The 14,924-nt window shown below is 35.2% G+C and overlaps 1 protein-coding gene across 7 annotated transcripts in view; it reads left to right on the forward strand.

Annotated features, from left to right (window-relative positions):
• Positions 1-14,924, forward strand: part of LOC150085990 (protein GUCD1) — a 272,649-nt gene that overhangs the window by 147,697 nt on the left and 110,028 nt on the right. For all 7 annotated transcript variants that reach the window (XR_016546950.1, XR_016546949.1, XR_016546948.1 and 4 more), the window contains one exon: positions 14,117-14,216. Coding sequence is in view for 3 of the 7 variants with exons in the window: in XM_090373639.1 (XP_090229765.1) it covers positions 14,117-14,216 (100 nt within the window). In the remaining 4 variants the exon portion in view is untranslated. The remainder of the gene's footprint in view (positions 1-14,116; positions 14,217-14,924) is intronic.

Genomic DNA, 14,924 nt, shown 5'->3' on the forward strand with positions numbered 1-14,924 from the left:
TTTAAAAATGATGTAAAGCTGTTGGAACGAGTACAGAGAAGGGCAACAAGGTTAGTGAATGGAACAAAGGGTTGCTCTTACGAAGAAAGGCTTATGTTTTGCAAATTACAGTGTCTGGAGACTAGGCGCCTGCGAGTTGATCTGATTGAGGTGTATAAAGCTTTGAATGGTTTGAGCATGCTCAATGCGGATGGGATTCTTCCTCTTGCTCAGAGTAATCACCTGAGAGGGCATAAATTCAAATTGAGGAAAGAGAGTTGTAGGATAGATGTGTGGAAGTTTGCAGACTCATGGGAAATGGTGTGCTAAGAATAAAAAAAAATTGTTCCAAATTTCCATCTGTCGTTGTAGAGGTTGATAGCTTAAAGAGATTCAAGGCAGAACTTGAGGAACATTTGGAGTGAGTGGATGGGTGAAATAAGGGTTTTTTTTGTTTTTGGCTGATGCTATATAAGCTTGCTTTCTTGCATCGTGTGCCTATGCTAATGCTAAATGACAATTTGGGCATTCTTATTAATATATATATATATTTTTTTTTTCGGATTTAAGCTACAAGTGTATCACCCTTTTTTTTTTTGAAGGTGACAAACTTAATTGGGAGAAAGCGATTGAAAAAGACGATATTAATGATATTTAAACTGGGGCTTACAGAGTTAGGTGGAAGGAAAACAACATAACATGATGATACAGATGCTTCTTACTGTTTTGAAAAGCTTATTAACCTGAGACAACTTCCTTTGTGGCAAGTGATGAGTTCTGCCACTATTTCTTGTTTAAAAATTTCTTATTCCAAGAAGAATCATAAAAAAGCTTTCCCATGACTACAAAAACTGGTCATATTTCATTTAGCTATCCAATATCATCATTTACCTCTTTCTTGAGAAAGAACATATTTGGTAACTGCTTGTCTGGTTAGCAGACTCAGGGGAAATGGTGTGCTAAGAAAAAAAATTGTTCCAAACAAAAACAGATATAGTTCTGTCTTATTATCTCAATTATTTTGGAGGCCTTCTTGGATCCGTGCAACATACTGTGAAATCATAGATTCCCTTCTGTTCCAGTTCCTATTCAGTTCATTCACTGTTTGTTTTATTCTTCCTTTATCATTTTTCCCCTTTTATTTTAATATTTTATAATTTTTTTAAATAATATAATGTTTATTGTCTCTGAATATGATACCAAAACATTATCAAGTGTTTTGATAATGTAGCAAAAATTTGAGTGAATGAAGTTATTCAGTGAAACATTCATGTCCACATGCCAGTGGACACAAATTTTAGACCTTCTCTAGATAAATGAAGAAAATAATTAAGTTTATTAGTAATTCTGCAATCTGAAGTAAAGGTATATGAAATGAAAAAATAGCGAATTTTAGTGAAGCTAGTAATTTATATTACGTAACTTTTTGATAGTCTATCATGTAAAAATCTTTTTCTTGGTCTCCGAATTTTTTTTTTTTAGAAATACATTCATATATTTGAGCTTTTATCATTTACGTTTTTGTATTATCCATATCCCTAACTTCCTCCTTTTTTACACCAGATAATTGAGAGTCTACTGCACATATATGACAAAACATCTGTGGTGAACCAGGCCACTACTGTAGGGTTTACTTTATTTCAAATGGGACTGTTGAAGATTGATTAGGTCTTGTTTATTTGAAATAAATAGGATGTGTAATTCAACATTATCTGGAATTACTTTTCTGCATTTTTTAATGTGTTGATAATTTAAAGTGGAATTTATTTTTTGGTAACACGCATTCAGTACCTGGAAAATATCAAAAACAGATGATTTGTTGAGATTTGTGATCTGGAATCGAACTGCACATTTGTTTGGCATTATGAAACTCCCATTGTTACAGGTAACATCAAAGTTTTTTCCTACTTTTAAAATGTATTTATTAATATAAAAAATTATTTGCATTGCATTATGAAGATGTGACAATATTGAAATGAAATTTATCGATGTAATTTAGAGAAATACTGTGCATTAATTTTTTCTCTAAATTTTATTTTTCAATCATAATGTTTCCAGTTAAATATGCTTTTTGCTTCAGATAAAATTGCTATGCATTAGCAGTTATGAAGTTGATGTCTCAGATTCCTTTCCCAAAACCTTGGAATTAATTTATATTTTTAATAATCATTAGTGTTTATTTATATATTTCTCCAGTCCTTTCTTTGAAGCAATTATCCAATTGCTTCAAAGGCCATTTTTCTATTTTATGCAAGCTATTGAATTCAGATTGGACATGTAACAATTGTAGAGTTGCTGATTTAACTTTCAAGTTCTCAGTCACATGATACTTTCTTATCCTATGGCAGAATTATCAATTTTCACACACACACACACACACACACACACACACACACACACACACACACACACACACACACACACACACACACACTGCCATTCTTGAAATGTGTGTGTGTGTGTGTGTGTGTGTGTGTGTGTGTGTGTGTGTGTGTGTGTGTGTGTGTGTGTGTGTGTGTGTGTGTGTGTGTTCTCTGAGAAAAAAAACATCAAAAACAAGGACAACATGGCCTTATTTGACTGTTGTGTGGAAAATATTTTGAGGCTATTGACTATAATTTTAATATCAACTTCTTTTATTACTTAGATGAAAAAGGAGTTTCTTATTCATTAGGATGTGATAGAAAGGTTCAAAGAATCTTTCTATCATTATTGTACTAAGTGGAGGTACCAAAATTAGGTTTTGTTTAAATTTATTCTGCCAAGTTTTGTGAGCTTTGCTTTTTTTTTTTTTTTTTTTTTTATGAAACAAGACTACTATATGTAAAGCAGTGCTCGAATTGGAAAATATTAACAAGTAGAACAAAATTATTGTATTTTTTATTTTCAAAAATTTGCCGAATATTTGGGTGCTTAACTTAATTATTAATGTACCTGAATTTGAAATCAGCAGTGACCTGAACATTCCAGAAAATAGTGGGGTTGTTTGTTTTTTTTTTTTTTTTTTTGAAAGTTAAGACCTAGCATGCTTTGAGCTTAATTTTAAAAAGCACAACTGGAACAACATTTTGGTATGCTGAATTTGATTATTGATCTAAATCAAGAACTTAAAGGTAGGTGAACCAGGTGATTGCCTGTATGCCTGGACAATTTTAGAACACATTGGGGGGGGGGGGATATCTCATCACTAGCACTGTTAGGAAACTTCTTATGCAGGACACCATTCAGGTTAATGTTGGTCCTGATCTAAACCATTATTATATTGCTCCCCAAGATTTAAAGATTTTTGTTTAAAATGAGTATAAACTTAAATCTGTCACTAATGTGAGTATGATCAGCAGTTCTTCAATTGAGACCTGCAAATAATATATTAATAATCACAAAAAAAAAGAAAAAAAAAAAAAGAAAGAAAGAGAAAACCAGCAATTATTATTCTCCAGCAGGAAGGGCTTACAATTCCTGGGACTATCAAAAACCATAGGTAAACACTGATTTAAACAAATATTTAGGCCATTGTGACTTCTGCAGGAAGTGATACAAGAATTTAAAACTCAACTCAATTATTTTATAATTTTATAAAAGCATAATATGGTACATAGGAAATTATATAAAAATCACAAATCGTGCATGTGTCAGAGAGAGAGATGCATTCTTTACTATGATGATTCTTTTTAATGTATTTATTCCTAAGCCTTTTCAAATAGTCTTTTCAGTTTTTCTTCTCTTTGTTCTCTTGAAATCACTTTGAATTTTAACAAAGCGTATGACAGCCATTGCTAAAAGCTTCAGTAAACCAAATACAAATATGTTTAAAAATGTTCTTCTGAAACTTTTAAGACTTAAGCAAGAATGCATATATAGGACAAGTGAGAATCCATAGATTTGTAGTCTGTGAGAATGAATGCTAATTCTCATCTTTCCCCAAATAGTCAATTCTGTAAAATGTCTATTAATGATGAATGACTAAAAAAATTACATAACTTGCAATAGTTACTACTTCTCTATAATTTACAGGATGTGAGTAAAGGCAATTGTATTCTTTTGGTTATAGAACTATATATTTTTTATTTTTTGTGTTGTCGGGGGGGATCCCTTTCATATTCCTGAAATCAGTGAAGAAATAAGTTTTCTTCAAACAAGGTAATTTTCATTTTCCTAAACTATTTATTCAAATAGATAAATAATAGCAGCCAAGTAAAAAAATAGTTTTACAAATAAAACTATTCTACTTTCCTCTGTTTTACTTTATTCAACAGTTTCCATTGTTTTCTCTACATAATGTTTCCAGAACATTCCTTTGATTACTCCTCTCCTTTGAGCATGCCTTTGACTGGAATTTTTGGCTTGGTCTCTAACACACTAAACAAGGCTTTTGTGGATTTTTTGGATGACTGTTTTCGCAGCAGCATGTTAGAGAAGCAACGAGAGGAAGCAATACTCTTGGTCTGGTTATCAGCAGTGATTCTACATGTATTAAGAATCTGCAGGTAAAAAGACCCACTGGGTGACAATGCAATCACAATGTAATAATGTGGAATTTAATTAAAGACACAACTACTGTCAAGGGTGAAGGGAAAGGCTTTTGATTTCATAAGGGTGACTACAGTGGTCACAGACAGTTTTTAAATTCTATGCAGTTGGACCAACTAATAATGTTACCAACAGCAAATTCTAAATGGGAAGCATTCAGGGAAGTAATCTTAAAAGCTACTAGGCTTTTCATACCAATGAAGAAATACTGTTCAGGGCTTAGACCTAAGTGGATGTCAGATGAACTATTGAGACATGTGGCAGAGATGAAAAGGGCATGGGATGCATATAAATTATCAGGAGACACAGATACTATGGTAGATATAAGATGGTCTATAATCAAATCACAAAGGAAGTTAGGCAAGTAAAGGCAAATTATGAGAGGTCTCCAGCAAAGAATGCAAAGAAAAGCAGCAAAAACTTCTATGCTTGTATTAACAGTAAAAGAAGGGATTGAATCACATTAGGCTACTTGATGTTCGTGGGTTAACTGATGAAGATCCTGCTCAGGTTGCTGATAAATTGAATAGGCATTTTGCATCTACAGTCACACTTGAGGAATTCTTTAGGGAAGGAAATGCCAGAAGTTTATCAAATTCCAATGGGGGGGGGGGGGTTAAATGACCTTGTGTTAACTGAAAGGAAAGTGGAATTGTTGAAACTGAACATAAAAAAGGTACCTGGAGTGGACATGATCTATCCAATCATATTAAAAGAGGCAGCAAAGAAGATAAGCAAGTCTTTAGCCATAATTATGAGAGCATCCTTGGATTCACAGAAGGTCCCTAGAACTGGAGATGTGCAAATGTATCCCCAATTCATAAAGGGAGATCAAAAGGTGACATGAGTAATTACAGACCTGTCAACTTAACATCTGTTCCAGGAAAAATAATGGAGTCGCTGGTTAAAGAAGTAATGCAGGATCACCTGGACAGGAATGCAATTATACTGTAGTCACAGCATGGATTTGTTAAGGAGCAGTCTTGTCTAACCAATCTGATAAGTTACTATGATGCAGTGACCAAGGAAATGTATGCAAAATCTAAGTAAATTTGGTCAATGGGCCGAGAAATGGCAGTTGAAGTTTAACATTCACAAATGCAAGGTACTTGCATATGGGTAGCAGTAATCCCAGAATGATGTACTCTGCGTGATACTACACTTTGGGTAGTGGAAAATGTAAAAGATCTGGAAGTAATCGTGCACTCAGATATGAAATTTTCTGAGCAGTACAGACATGTGTCAGGACAGTTCAGCTTTGTCAATGATATACAGAAACTTTGCTAGCAGGGATAAGGAGACGATTATAACTTTATACAAGGCCATGGTTAGGCGGCATTGTGAGTATTGTATACAGTCCTGGAGGCCTCACTTTAGGAAAGATGTAGATCTGCTGGTATGGGTGCAGAGAAGGGCAACCAGGTTGGTGACGGGAACAAAAGATTGTTCTTACCTAGAAAGGTCTCAGTTCTGCATATTGCAGCTTCTGGACACTAGGCCCCTGCAGGGTGATCTGATTGAAGTGTTTAAGGTCTTGAATGGATTGAGTAAGTTAAATGTGAATGGCATTCTTCCTCTTGCTGAGACTACACACATGAGGGGGGGGGCATAAATTTAAGTTGAGGAAGGATGGTTGTGGGATAGATATACGAAAGGTTTGTCTTCAGCCAGTGGGTGGTCGATTGTTGGAACAGGCTTCCATCTGCTGTTGTTGTGGAATTGGATGGTTTGAATTAATTCAAGGAGGAACTAGACAGTTTCTTAAAGGGAATAAATGGGAGAAGTGTGTAGTGTTTTTTTTTTTTTTTTTTCCCCCCTCTTTTGGCTGATGCTATACAGGCTTGCTTTCTTGCGTGCATCATTTGCCTCTGCTACCACTATTCAGTTCCAGTCATTTTTCAAATATTGAATGTTCTGTTATTTGCATCTATTACGATCTCTCTCTTTTTTTTTTTTTTTGTTAAGTTTAACAGCTACTTGCATAAAATCCAATTGAAAAAAAAAGTCACATATTTAACAAAATGTTAAATGTAAATATTGTAATTTTGTACGATTAAGATGCTTTTTTTAATTCACTTTTTTAATTGTCCTTTTTTTAATTCACTGGGAATTGAAAGTGGTGTGATTATATATGTAGCAAGAAATTAATCTTTTAAAATCAAGGTTTTACATTAACATTGTTGCATACATGTCAATGCACTTACCATCACAATGAAATATGCCATGTAGCTGACCTGCGTAACTCCCTCCCTCTTCAAGCTCCTTTACATGTAAGTCATTCACAGGCAGTTGTATTAGAGCTGCTGTGTTAAGTGTGAACATTAAATTTTGCTTAATGCAAAATTTATTGTTTGCACTAAGAATAATGCAACTGAAACCTAAAAATATGTAAAAGAAATATACGATAACAATGCTTTGTCTTGCTCATAAGTTTTTCACTGGTTTTCAAGATTTTGGAATGGGCATGAGAATTTGCAAGATTGCTAGTACTTTAAACCAGGGCTTGGAATGGACCAGAGCACACCGGAATGGCATTCTGGTTCACTATATGCATGAATTGAGTGTATAATGTCATACAGACATTCAATTATTAATTAAAAATAAGGTAATGAGCATTCCAGTTCAGAAAATTTTCCCCTTCAAATTCTAGAAGTAGTCATAAACATTTGTATGCTGTGTCTGTGATTGTTGGATGCCTCTTTAAATAATGGAAGAGCAACTTTACATTAAAATAAAAACAATTTGAGCAGTCTTTATTGATTTGTGAAAAACAGATCTAATCTGCATTAGTTTCATTCCACACTCTTTGATGGATGAACAAAAGCTGCCCACACTCAAAAGTGACTACTGCATTCAGGCTGTTGACAATGAATCCCTCCTTGCTTGATTCAGTCATAACAGGAGATCATTTGAATACCATCCCAAAGAAACTAAGAATGAAATAGTGATCGGCATGTTCTTTCTGAGACACAAAAATTTCATTTTCAAAAATCAAAAATTTGATAGCAAGAAAATCATTCACAAGGAATGGTTCCATCAGGTAAGGTAATGAATAAAGAGCATCATGCACAAGTTTAGGATTGTTTGGTTAAAAGAATTTACCAAGTAAGCCTTCAGTTTTGAGAAAAAAAATGGAGCTGAACCTTGTTGCAAGACAATACTAGACTGCCTTCTGATTATTAAGAGTTTTTGAAAAAGCATGGATTGTGGGGGCTAAACTACCTCTTATTCCCCTGATTTACCTTCCTCAAACTACTTGAACACAGTAAGTGTGTGGGGGGAGGGGGTTGCTAATGTTATTGAGAATACATTAAGGGTTCGGGGAAGCTGCTATTTTGGAATGGTTAGGGAAGTCGGCACACAGTCAGCTCATGTCAGTGGCATGGGACAAATTACATTTCACCTTCTTGAAGTGTGTTTGTCTGTAACTATTAATTACTTTAAACAATAAAAGAGAAACTGTAATAGAAACAAAATCCACCAGAAATCGAAAAGGACATGGAAAAACACTAAGTAACTATAAATGGTGCATCAGGGTTTGTAAAAGCAGGAAAGTACAAAGCATTAACTTATCTATACAGTAATGCCAGGAGTATTGTAGAAAAATTAAATGAATTTGAGCATTTGATCAGTTAGCTAATGCTGATGTAGTTAGGCTTCCCGAGACTTGGTGCACTCAGAGATTTGAGATAATGAATTTTTTTTGGTGAATAATGTATGTTCAGAAGAGATAGGGAGAGGTGATGATTCTGATGAAAACTGCCTGGGAGTGACAACAATCTTCCCCGAATCATATCAAGGTAAATGGGATGTTGAGTCAAGTAGAACAATTAATAGCAGGCAGTGACTTCAATATCATAAAATAGGTTTTATCTAATGAAAGTCTGTAGTCAAGGTAAAGGCAAGAGATTCAATTTCAAGAGAGTGAGACTATAATACAATGAGATATTTCTTGATCTCGATTAACTGAAGTGACTATATGCATATGCTATGGGAGATGTTCAAAGATTTCTATCCTTAAAGCCACAGATTTATTTGTACAGCGATCAAATGATTGAGCAAAAGAAACAAGTATGGGACAGTTACAATCTTGCAATTCTGATTTGTATGAGCATTTGACAAAGTCCCTGATGGGATAAGATGGGCATACTTGCATGGAAAGCTAAAAATAGGAATACTTCCACATATTTATATTTGAAATCAAACTCTGAGGGATGTTAAGGAATCAAATTGCCATAAAATAAGTGATATAACGATCTCAGAGAAGCATTTGTTGGAAAAGATGCTGAGAATAAAGGAAATGGTTGAGTGGGAGACGACAGAGAGTGGTAATCAATGGACACTGCTCTTTGTGGACAAATGTTATTAGTGGAGTTCCCCAGGGTTTGGTGTTGGGTCCATTGTTCCTTTGTATATTTATCAGTGATATTGTTGAAGGTATATCAAGTTTAATGTCCAAGTTTGCAGATTATACAAAGGTTGGCAGAGTTGTTAACGACAGTAAAGACAGTATTCTACTCCAACTGGATCTAGATAAGTTGGGAAAATGGGCCGAGAAGTGGCAACTGAAGTTTAACATTGACAAATGCAAAGTACTGCATATGGGTAGCAATCGAACCGAAGAGAAACGTACCAACTGTGTGGTATTACACTCAGGGAAGTGGAAAGTGAAAAAGACCTGGGGGTAATTGTGCAGTCAAATATGAAGTTTGCAGAGCAGTGCAGATGGGCTGCCAGGGCAGGTTATCGAGTCTTGTCAATGATATATAGGAATTTTGCTAGCAGGGACAGGGAGGTGATTATCCTGTTATACAAGGCAATGGTCAAGCCACACCTAGAGTACTGTGTACAGGTCTGGAGGCCTCAATGTAGAGTTGCTAGAATGAGTACAAAGAAGGACAACAAGATTGGTGAGGGGAACAAAGCGGTGCTCTTACCAAGAAAGGCATAAGTTCTGCAAATTGCAGAGCCTGGAGAGTAGGCACCTGCGAGGTGATCTGATTGAAGTGTATAAAGCTTTGAATTGGTTGAACAAGCTGAATGCTGATGGGATTCTTCCTCTTGCTCAGACTAAGAACCTGAGAGGGCACAGTTTCAAATTGAAGAAAGATAGTTGTAGAATAGATGCGCGGAAATTTTCCTTTAGCCAGTGGGTAGTTGATTGGTGGAACAGGCTTCCATCCTTTGTTGTGGAAGCTAATAGCCTGAATAAATTTAAGGCTAAGCTGGACAGGCATTTGGAACGAATGGAGGGGTGAAATGGGAGCATTTTTTTTTTTTGTCTGATACTGCATAAGCTCACTTTCTTGGATCGTAAGCCTCTACTAATACATTCCTAGCAGTTTGAGTATATCAAACTGCTGGGAATGTTAATGAGAGCATCATTGTATTCTGGGAAGATGTCCTTAAAACTGGAGAAGTGCTAATGATTCCCCAATCCACAAAAGTGGTGCCAAAGGGAAGTAGGTAACTATAAGGCCAGTGATTTTGACTTCTGGTTGAGAAGATCATAGTTAAGGATGCAATTCAGAACCCTCTCAACAAAAATGGTATCTTGAATAGATTGCACAATGGGTTCATTAAAGGGGAGGTCATGCCTGACCAATCTGGTAAATTACTATGATGCATTTAGCAGTTGGATGCAGGTAACAATTTTGATATTTATAATTTAGTAAAGCTTTCACTACTATCCCTCACAGAAGGCCATCCCATTAAAATCCTATGTTGTATCATAGATTGGGAAAAAAAAAGAGGTACAGATGGTTATCATAAATGATCAGTCTTCAGGATGGGCCAATGTAACAAGTGGGGATCCTCAAGGATTGGTATTGGGTCATCTATTTCTGATTTGTATAAATGATATTGAGGGTATCCAAGATCTGTCAAAGTTTGCCAATGAAGGCGAGAAGGGTAGTTAACAATTCAAGCCAGGCTGTGTTGCTTAAAAAATAAAAAGACTTGGATCAGTTTGCATACATGGTCAGAAAAATGGAAACTAAAGTTTAATGCTTCAGTACATAAGTTTATGTATTTGAGGACCAGAAATCTCGATGATATGTACGAAGGGGATCAAATTATTTCAAGGCAAAGTTTTAGATGTTATGACTCAATCTGACATGAAATGTTCTATACAATGTAAACAGATGGCTAGGAAGGCATGCTATATCCTCTCTGCAATTTATAGTGCCTTTTCTAGTAGGAAGGACATCATCATCCTTTTCACAAGAATGGTTAGACTGAATTCAGAATATTGTATTCAGGTCAGGAGACTGCACAAAAAAAAAAAAAAAAACAAAAAACCAACATCTGGAGCGAGTTCAGAAACAGGCAACAAAATTGGTGGTGGTGAGTGCAAAATGATGCAATATATAAAGAACAGCTTAGAAGGGGACAGACTGCAAAGTTTGGCAACTAGACATCTAAGAGGAAATATGAAGGTTTATAAGGAGGCACTGAAGGGATTGAGTAAAATGAATGAACAGATTTTCCTCATTTGTTTTACTGACGAGGTATTTGTATCAGCTTTACTGATACTTATATCTCTTGTTCCCCAAAATGAATGCCATGATGAAAAATACTGATTTATTATTAATAGTAGTAGTAGTAGTACAAGAAAGCAAGCTTATACAGCAGGGAAAAAAAAAAAAAAAAAAAAAAAAAAAACACCACATACACTCCTATTTCACCTGTCTATCTCCTCTAGCAGTTTATCTAGGTCTTCCTTGAATTTATTCAAACTACCCACCTCCAAAACATCAGATGGGAGTTTCTTCCAACAATTAATCATGCTCCGGCGGAAGGTAAATTTCGGGATATCCGACTTGCAACCATCCTTCCTTAATTTGAATTTATATACCATTGTTCGTAATCTAGAAAGAGGAAGGATTCCATCAATATTGAGCTTACTCAACCCATTCAAGGTCTTAAACACCTTAATCGGATCTCCTTGCAGATGTCTTGTCTTCAGATTCTGCAATTTGCAAAACTGAAGCCTTTCTAATATGAGCACCTAATTTTGCTCCCCGGCACCAATCTTCTTGCTCTTCTCTGCACCCATTCCAACAGATCCACATCCTTCCTAAAATGAAGTTTCCAAATCTGTATTCACTATTCAAGATGTGCACTAACCATTGCCTTGTATAATGAGATAATGACCTCCTTATACCTACTAGCAGAATTTCATCCTGGCAGCCTGTCTGCACTGCTTAGAGAACTTCATGTCTGACTGCAATTTCCCACCCCAGGTCTTTTATTCTCTAATGCCCTGAGTGTGGCACCCAATAATGTACACTCAGCTGGTACATTAATCTGGGATTGCTGCTCCCCATTCAAAGTACCTTGCATTTGTTAATATTCAACTTCAATTGTCTCTTCTCATCCTATCTGTCTAAATTGTCTAGATCCTGTTGCAGTAGCATACCCTGATTATGATGATTAACCTTTGTATCATCTGCAAAAACTTAAGACATTAAACCTGATTACCATCATCAATATCATTAATAAATATACAAAATAACAATAGGCCTAGCAGTGAACCCTTGGGCACTCTGCTAATAACATTAGTCCAAGAAGAGCAGTGCCCATTGATAACCACTCTATTGTTTCCCACTCAACCATCCCTTTATCCATAGCAACAACTTTTCCTTTATGCCACACTCAAATTTGTATAGCAGTCTTTTATGTACAACATAGCAGATCAATCAGATTGGTTAGACAAGACTGCCTTTTAACAAATCCTTGCTATTACTGCAGTACAACTGCATTCCTGTCAAGATAGTCCTCCAATACTTCTTTAAGCAGTGACTAATTTTTTTTCCATGGAACAGAAGTCAGGCTAACAGGTCTGTAATTACCCATGTCTCCCTTTGAGTCCCCTTTGTGAATGGAGATATATTTGCACATCTCCACTCCATAAAAATTGTCCGTGAATCCAAGAATGTTCTCGTAATCATGGCTAAAGGTTTACTTATATTTTTTGCTACCGACTTTAATATAACAGGAGAGGTCAGATCTACCCCAGATGCCTTTTTAAGTGCATTAGCATATATGCATAATGCACCTATTATCTTCGTGTCCATCCATCTGCAGGCACCTCCGTAGCCAGGTGGGCAGGAGCAGCAGTGCATAGCACACGCTTCATGATTAGACCGGGGTTCGAGCCCGTGACCACCAAATACGGAGAATGCGGAAAGGTTAGGGAATGACCACTGATATCCTCGGAGCAATATGGCCTTAGTTGCTAATGCTCCTAAAAACCAAATAACAACAACAACATCCATCCATCTGCATGTGGCAACTTGACTCTCATTGAATGGATGGATTTTCATGAAATTTTATATTTAGGCCTTTTAAAAAGAAAATCCATCCACTGAACTTCTTGTGGATGGATTTTCGTAAAATTTTATATTTACATCATGTGCAAAATGTAGATGCAAAATGCCCATTCAGTTTGTGATCATTCTGAGCAGGATCATCAATGGTTAATCCATTCATATCTAATTGACAAATCTAATTCAACCTCTTTCTTCTACTGTTTTCATAAGTAAAGAAGTCTTTGCTGTTTTTCTTTGCATCTTTTGCCAAAGACATCTGTCTTAGCTTGTCTAACCTCCTTTGTCGCTTAATTGCAGACTAGTTTGTCTGCTAGGCATTTGTATTACCTGATAATTTATATACATCCCATGCATTTTCTTCACAATTCTCATCAATTCATCTGACATCCATTAAGTGTATGCCTTGAACTGTATCTCTTAGTTTTTATTAAAAGCGTAGCAACTTCTATGATAACATCCCTGAATGCTTTTTTTTTTTTTTTTTTTTGTAGTTGTTGGCGCATCGGCTTCTGTGGCCATAGTGCACCTTCCAAGGTTTTTGCAGTACTTTGATCCAAGCCTGAGGCATGATTCGAACCCGCGACCTTTGGGTTGCCAGGCAGGCACTTTACCCACCTGGCTAGCCCGGTCGGCTCCCTGAATGCTTTCCATTTAGAATTTCCGGTTGGTACAGTGTCAGAGAGTTTCTAAATTATATGCAGTTGGACCAACTGAAGAAGTTGTTCCCACTGCCTATAATTTAAAAAGTCTCTAAGACCGTTGTAGTCACCTTTACAAAAGCAAAATCTTTGCCCTTGATAGTAATTACATCTTTAAGTAAATGTTTTTCATTCCAACATCGTTTGCTTTAAATTGACTTGGTTGTGGAAATTATCAAACCTTGTATTATTCTATTATTCTTTTCCTTTATTGCATTCAGCGATCCTGTAGTGTGTGTGCAGGGTTATTGGCATATAGCATGATTGACCCTCTGCAGTGTATAAGCAGCACCTGATCAGGTTCAAGCTTTTAAATATTAGTTTCTATTATTATGTGACAAAATCATATTTATGTAAAGCAGTTATATCTGATAATATTGTAACACAATTTTTCGTACTTATAAAATCTCATCTTAGGTTAGTTATTGATCTGAATTCTATTTACTAAAACACTTCAATTTTTTATAACACAAACTCTGAAATTAAGATTTTTTTTTTTTATAAAATCCTTTTGTTTGCATGTAATTTTGTAGCATGGTTTTTCAGATATTGATATTAATTTCTCAACTTTTCTAGCACTTGGACTATTGATTTGGCTTATCTGATGCACAGATTTAGGATACCACATCTGTATTGTACTACTACTCTTGGAGTAAATCCAGGCTATTCAGAAGAGGTAATTTGTCTGACTATATTGTATTTTAACTAAAGTGACCTGTATAGAATGGTGATTATTACTGTAGCATTAATTTATGGCTAATCAAATTTGTATAAAAACATAATTAAAATTCCAGTGTAAATAAAAATTAGTCAAAAATGTTTATCATTTATTAAATTTGATTTTTTTTGCAAGAAGCATATTAAATTTAAGGGAGAATTTTTTGGAAAACAATACAGTACAATTTATATTGTACTGCTCTGTATCAGTTACTAAAATTTACTATTCTGCAAAAAATGTTTGTAATTAAATTTGCTAAGAACAGCCCCTTGTCATCAAATTTCATATTATAAAACCATGACATAAATCAGTAAATTCATAATGTCATACATTGACATTTGCTTTTCCATTTGATAAAATTGTATGAGAGTAAAGATTTATACAAAGTGACTCCAACTAATACCAAAGGATGTAGTTAGAAATATATCACATATATTATTAATTTGTCAGTTACTAATATTTTTCTTAAAAATTAGTTTAGTTGATGTATATAACAGCTTCTAAACCTAATTTAGTTTTAGATAAATTATTTCACAAATTCCACTGAAGCTAGCAGAACCACAATGTTTCTCCTGTATAAACTTTTTTTATATCATTACTAATTCTTACAATGTATAAATGCCATCCAGCTTGTCTGTACCAGAGTATTACTCCCATCTTGTTTGT

Source organism: Mastigoproctus giganteus, chromosome 5 (assembly GCF_048544385.1).
Source record: "Mastigoproctus giganteus isolate SK-2022 chromosome 5, ASM4854438v1, whole genome shotgun sequence".
Lineage (NCBI taxonomy): Eukaryota > Metazoa > Arthropoda > Arachnida > Uropygi > Thelyphonidae > Mastigoproctus > Mastigoproctus giganteus.